This window comes from Onychomys torridus, chromosome 16 (genome assembly GCF_903995425.1).
Source record: "Onychomys torridus chromosome 16, mOncTor1.1, whole genome shotgun sequence".
Lineage (NCBI taxonomy): Eukaryota > Metazoa > Chordata > Mammalia > Rodentia > Cricetidae > Onychomys > Onychomys torridus.
The window spans coordinates 316813-322812 of NC_050458.1; the positions used below are offsets into that span (position 1 = coordinate 316813).

At 43.4% G+C, this 6000-nt stretch overlaps 1 protein-coding gene across 2 annotated transcripts in view; it reads left to right on the top strand.

Moving 5' to 3' along the window:
- Positions 1–5645, top strand: part of Ptdss1 (phosphatidylserine synthase 1) — a 69389-nt gene extending 63744 nt beyond the window's left edge. For both annotated transcript variants that reach the window (XM_036207702.1, XM_036207703.1), the window contains 2 exons: positions 405–474; positions 2038–5645. In XM_036207702.1, the coding sequence (XP_036063595.1) occupies positions 405–474; positions 2038–2147 (180 nt within the window). In that variant the 3' untranslated portion in view covers positions 2148–5645. The remainder of the gene's footprint in view (positions 1–404; positions 475–2037) is intronic.
- The last annotated feature ends 355 nt before the right edge of the window (positions 5646–6000 follow it).

Consider the following 6000-nt stretch of genomic DNA (forward strand, 5'->3'; position numbering starts at 1 on the left):
TTTTTGATTTGGGTTCTGGAGATTGAACTTAGGTTTCAGTCTTTCACGGAAAGCACTTTACTGACTGAGCTATCTCTCCAGTCCTGTCTTGGTTTAAATAAAGATAATGCTGTCATCCTTCATTAATAACTTTGAGCTTGGATGTCTGTATATGTATGTGATAGCATGATCAAACCTAGGGCCTTGCCCATGCTGTATCCCAGCCTCAGAGCTAATGCTTTCTAGAAGGTTGATTCTGTGTGTTCTGGCAGAAGATTGCAGGCTTTCTAGCTAAGAAATACAGGGTGAACCTTTTCACATTCAGCCTGGGTCCCCCCCCCCCCCCCTGCTCCCTTTCTTTCATCCCTGCCATTCTTCTCAGGACTGACCTAAAGTTTACCCATTAAACCTGTGTCTTTCTCTAGACCTATTCAGAGTGTGAAGATGGCACTTATAGTCCAGAGATCTCCTGGCATCATGGGAAAGGCTCAAAAGGTAACAACTGTCTTGCTCATTGTTTAAAGCTTTATTGAGTCCTCTACACCTCAGACCCACTGTGGAGACTTAGGGTCAGTGTTCATCTTCTGAGCTTCAGTAGAGACATTGAAGAGTCTCAAACCTACTTATCACATCTCTCCTGTCTACTAAGAAACACATGGTTCTCTAAAATTTAGCTAGAAGCTTAGTTTGTGAGATGACGCTACAAACTGGGTTCTGCTTTCCTCGGGCAAGAAATTCTATACTGCCTCAAGTCCCATGGTGGGAGCACTCCCCCTCTTGGCTTTTATAGTGGGTGAAATACTGTGTGCCCCTGAGAGAAGGCCTTTCAGAAGAGGTTGCTGAATGTGATGGTTTTTATTCTGGAAGCAGAGCTGTGTGAATGGTACCCTCAGCTGGCCACTCTCTGGGAAGCATTTTGTAATGATCTAGGGTGACTGGGTTATTTGAAAAACTTAAATTTTGAAACATTGACCGTGAGGAGGCTCCACTGGCCAGTAATTTTTAGTTCTTGTCAAAACCAAGAAGCATGGCTGAGGGTAGCAAACAGTGAGTCTGAGAGACTGAGCTTGATGTGGCCTGTAGTAAGGAAGACTTGTGAGTTCTTTAGAAATTGTACTGAGAGGTGACCCTGGAGAGCTGATAGCTAGGAACTCTGCTTAGTTCCCTACCACCCTGTAGACTGTTGTCATGTGTGGGCAAAGGGGCTCATCAGACTGACCTCATCTGGTTCCATCCAGTTGCATATCAGCCCTGGGCATTCTTGGTTTTCCAGTAGAAAGGATTCATGAGTGGAAGAGATACCGCTTATGAAGAACAGTTTAAAAAAATCAGAAGATTTTGGACTGTGACAAATGAAACTTAGAATGAAGATAAGACTCTAGGTCTTTGGGGAGTGGGGCTGTCTTTGGTGGATATTTCTCATGAAACTGAACCAGAACTCTGGGGGAGAGAGGGAGTTTATGCTTAGCCACTGCTGTAGAGACTGGCCACAGGCCCTATCATAGGAAAGAGTAACCCAATGTTACAATGTCACCTCAGGCTCTCACGCATGAGCAACAGGCTTGTAAAGATGTTGACCTTTCTGCTAATAGCCTTAATTTTATGAAGTCAAGAATCTTTTTCAACTGAGAGCTTACAAAGCCTGTTTAACAGTTTACTGTGTACAGCTTGGGGGAATCTGTACTGTTGCTGTGAGCATAGGATAGATACTGATGTTATCCCTTGTTTGTGCTCTCATTTGTGCTCACCCTTCTGGTCCTCATTACTGTGCTGTTTCCAGTCTATTTTACATACTGCCAGAGTAAAAATTCCTCAGGGCCCAGGTCTTATGGTGTGTTTGCCTTGTATACATGAGGCACAGCCAGACTCTGTCAGGTTCACGTGGCCTTAATTTGTCGATGAGGCCACTAGAGGGAGAGTAAGTGTCTGTGTTGGGTAAGAGCTGGCTTCTAGATGGCAGGCGAGGGCAGGCTAGAAAGGGAGAACCACAGATCCCAGAAGCCAGCCGCGCAAAGCCCAAAGGCCCCTGCTGATGATGTGTTGACTTCCTTTGGGCAGGTTCTGAAGACAGCCCACCCAAGCATTCAAGCAACAGTGAAAGCCATTCTTCCAGAAGAAGGAACCGGCATTCCAAGTCCAAAGTCACCAATGGAGTTGGAAAGAAATGAAGAAGCCTAGTTAATGTCAGATGTTCCAGAGAGTGCTTAGACCTGAGAGGGCAACAGAACATCTTCGGCTCTTCCTATGTGGAGATCAAAATGTACAGAACATACAGAAGGAACAGAGGGAGCTTTGGGGATCATGATTTGAGATTATAAGTCTTGGCTCCCATAGCCCTGAACACACATTAGGCTGGCCATGACTTGCTGTTCTTTGCCAACAGGAGGTGTCTCCTAACTTCAGCCCATGGCCTGTGGTTGCTGGTAGCTATACAGTGTGCTGGCAGGATAGGATAGCTGTTTGCTCCTAGTTGCCAGCAATGAAATGGCTCTGTGCTCATGTGTCTTGTGGACGCTGTATAAATATCTTCATTCAGATGATTTAACCAGTTGGTTAATGAACTGCTCACTGGGTTTTATTTTTATGAATCTGCCTTTCCATTTAATTGATTGTTTAAGTTCAGTTTGCTTTTCCATCTTTTACTTCCTGTTGTCAAGTTAGAATGCTTAAAAGCTTCCAGAATCCATTGCTGAAATTGGGGTTCCTTCTAGAGAAATAAAGGGTGGGGACAGCTTTTGTGTCTCTGCTTAGCATACTCAGTCCCTAGCCACGTGACATATGACCAGCAGCCTAAGTTTGAAGGAGGCTGGCTGCTTGCACTGGAGTCTCAGATTGGAACCTGTTTTGTTCCATTCCAAACGCTGTTTGTCCAGACTGAGTGCACAGAAGCGACCCTGCTAGAGGAGCTGGGGCACTGCAGCTCCTCTCCTGCCAGGTGCCTTTCCCATGGGCTTGGTTTTCCTTCTGTGGTGTGTTGCCTACTTTGTCTTTCTGTCTCATGTGAGGTGCTAGTGAGTATTAACTTTCATCTGTGCCATGCTCTCCTAGAACATTCTCTCACCCTGGATCCTTGTTTTAAATAAACCAGTTCACATGAGAGACTCCTCAAATATCTGTTAGAATGACATTTCCTCATTATCTTTTTGGTCTTTCAACTGTTTATAAGCAAGCTTGTATTTTACAATTGACTTTAGGATAATGCATATGTATATGTGTTCTATATGCTGAAGAGAAAAAAGAAACATTACTTTTAAAGGGCTTATAGATATATGTCCTAGTCTGAATCTTCCAGAGTAATCCACAGGAAGCTGAAGTGTAGCCATTGTCTGTCACTATGGTCATACTTACCAAGTTTGATTTTCTTCTTCAAACAAGTGGCCTGTACAGATACAAACTTACTAGCTTTTTCCCTTATTTCCTGGAGTACAATGATTTCTGCATCTTTGAAATCTTAAAGGAAATCTTTGAACTATAAAAGTTATGTTTTCCTTCTTTTAAAAAAGAATTCTCAGATGAGAGGCTTAAATGAATCATAAACAGCCACAGTTAGTGCTCTGAGTGACCACTTGATTTAGAGCCGCCTACAGACGCGCCTCTTCAGCCAAACTGTTCTGAGAAGAACAGCTCACACTGGGAATCCAGGGCAGGCCATAGCTCTCAGCTTCCCCACCATGTCTCATGAATGTGTTTAAAGGGGGGCAAAGCAGTGCATGCTGCATATACTACCTGTCATTCCCTGTCCCTTCTTTCATAGTTCTGGAATTGAACCCAGGGCCTCTTTTGTGCTAGACAAGAGCTCTGCCTCTAAGCTTTGGCCTTCCCTCACATTCCATCAAATAAGCATTTATGAATATAGTTATGACTTTAAAACATCACTCTGCTTTGCAGATTGGTGAGTTTGTTTTGTTTCTGTGCAATTTTGGTGAGCCCCAAAATTTGTATCCCTCTTATAGGTTCTATATCATGCCATTGAGGGTTTCCAAGGTCCTTCTCCAGAAGAGCTGGGTCTTGTGCTGTAGGACTCATGTAGTGGGTGGCCCAAACCCTCTGAAGGGGCACATGCCCATCTTCTACAACCAGACAGTTAAGTGCCTGTGGAGTTGATGGTGAATTTGACATTGCTGTGGTGTGCATAAGAACCAAAGCACACATGAGTTAATGTTTCCTCTCTGGCTTTGTAGGAAACAGCTGGGAAAACACGTTAAGTTCAAACTTTCTATTTCCCCCTTGAGTAAATGCTCTTAGCTGCTGTAATGACCAAACCAACACTTTCCATGGCTGTGTTACCATTACTCCTCCATACCATACCACTGGTCCTGGCCTACATTTCCAGGTTGATGGAAGTAGAACACATGTTCAGAATCATCCTTCAGTGAATGGTGACTATAAGTCACCTCATGACCCCCTTGGCAGATTGCTGTCTTTAAAGACACCTCTGTTGAGGGTATAAAGCAGGAGGAAATTTTTTGTGTCTTTCTCCTAATTCACACTGCACTGAGTGTCAGACTCTCTTTCCTTTTCATTATCCTTGGCCCTTCTTGTTCCTTTCATAAAGAAGCCTTGACCACCTGCTCTCCCACCATGCTCACATGTTTCACTGCCCGTTGAGCATTTTGATGATACCCAGCATCTGGTAAATGCCAGTCTTCACTGGGACTGCCCTGGAAATCAGGTTCTCACCCAAAAAAATAAAGTAGCTTACATCAGTCCCAGTCTTCTTAGTCCCTACTCAGAAGCCACTTGCCTCAGAGCATCCTGAGAAATGATACCTGCTTTGTTAAGGCCTGCATTTTGGAACTGGATTTCTAGAATGTTTGGGTTACATTTCAAGGCCCTGCCAGAGTGACTAGTTGGGAGGCTGGGTAGAGAAGGGAAGGCTCACTACTGGATGGAAAGCAAGAAGTGGGGCCTTTGGGAGCAGACCGAGTGTGTCCTCTAAACACTGTTTAACATCCATTGGCTGTGCCCAGGGACTGTCATAGGACTGCTGGGCATATCACAGTGTTGACCAGGTGAATGTGGCTTAACATCCAGAAATCCACAGGTAGACCATTATACCTCTATATTTCCTATTTCTGTGATGGAGAAAGGCCTCTGGTTCCTGCATCCCACCACCCAATGGAACACCTCTTTATGTGTGTATGCATGTTTCCATGATTACATTTAAGATTTGGTTCTTTGCAGTCAGTATTGGAATGACTAATACTGATGGGCCACAATCTTACTGCTCATCCATAATTAAAGATGTAATTTTTACATCTTTTATTCTGAACTTTATGGTAAGATGGTCACAGGTAAAGCTGTAATATTTTTTTTAGTCAGACTTTGGAATTTGATGCAATAAATAAATATGGGTTTTTAGTTTTGCCCTTAAGTGAACTTAAAGCAATTTGTTGCCATGTACAAAATAATGGGTTTCATTCTGACACTGTCATATGTGTGTATACAGTATACTTAGATCATATTCCCCATTACTCTCTTTTGCCTCCCCTGCCACCCAGATGGCCCCTTTTCTCTTCCCAAATAATTTAAAGGAACTATTATTGTCTACAAAAGAAGAAGAATATAGCTGGACTTGAATTGTTTAGTTTGTAGGCATGCTGAGTTGTAAAATATCTTCCTTGTCTCTGATGTCCACTAAAAATGCCTTTGGTCCACGTTAAAAATGTCACCTGTGACTTTGTCTACCCTGCTATTACTTTTCTTGCAATGTGTTGGATAGATTGAAAAGAGGGAGGGGAGCCCAAGAGTTTTCTATATAGCCAAACTGGCCATGAGTTCACAGAAGTCTTCCTATTTCAGTCTCCTGAGTGCTGTGATTACAGGCATGTACCACCTCACCTGGCTTGTTGGGTAGAAATTTAAAGCTTCCTGACCTCTGAGGTGACATATTTTACCATACTCCCACATTGTTCAAAGGTTTACTATGGTCCAGGGTCCAGATCCTGTGAAGGCTTCATGTAGCTTACAACTCTTTGTAATCTGGTATCTCAGTATTCATGTTGAAAGCTGGTCTTTTCA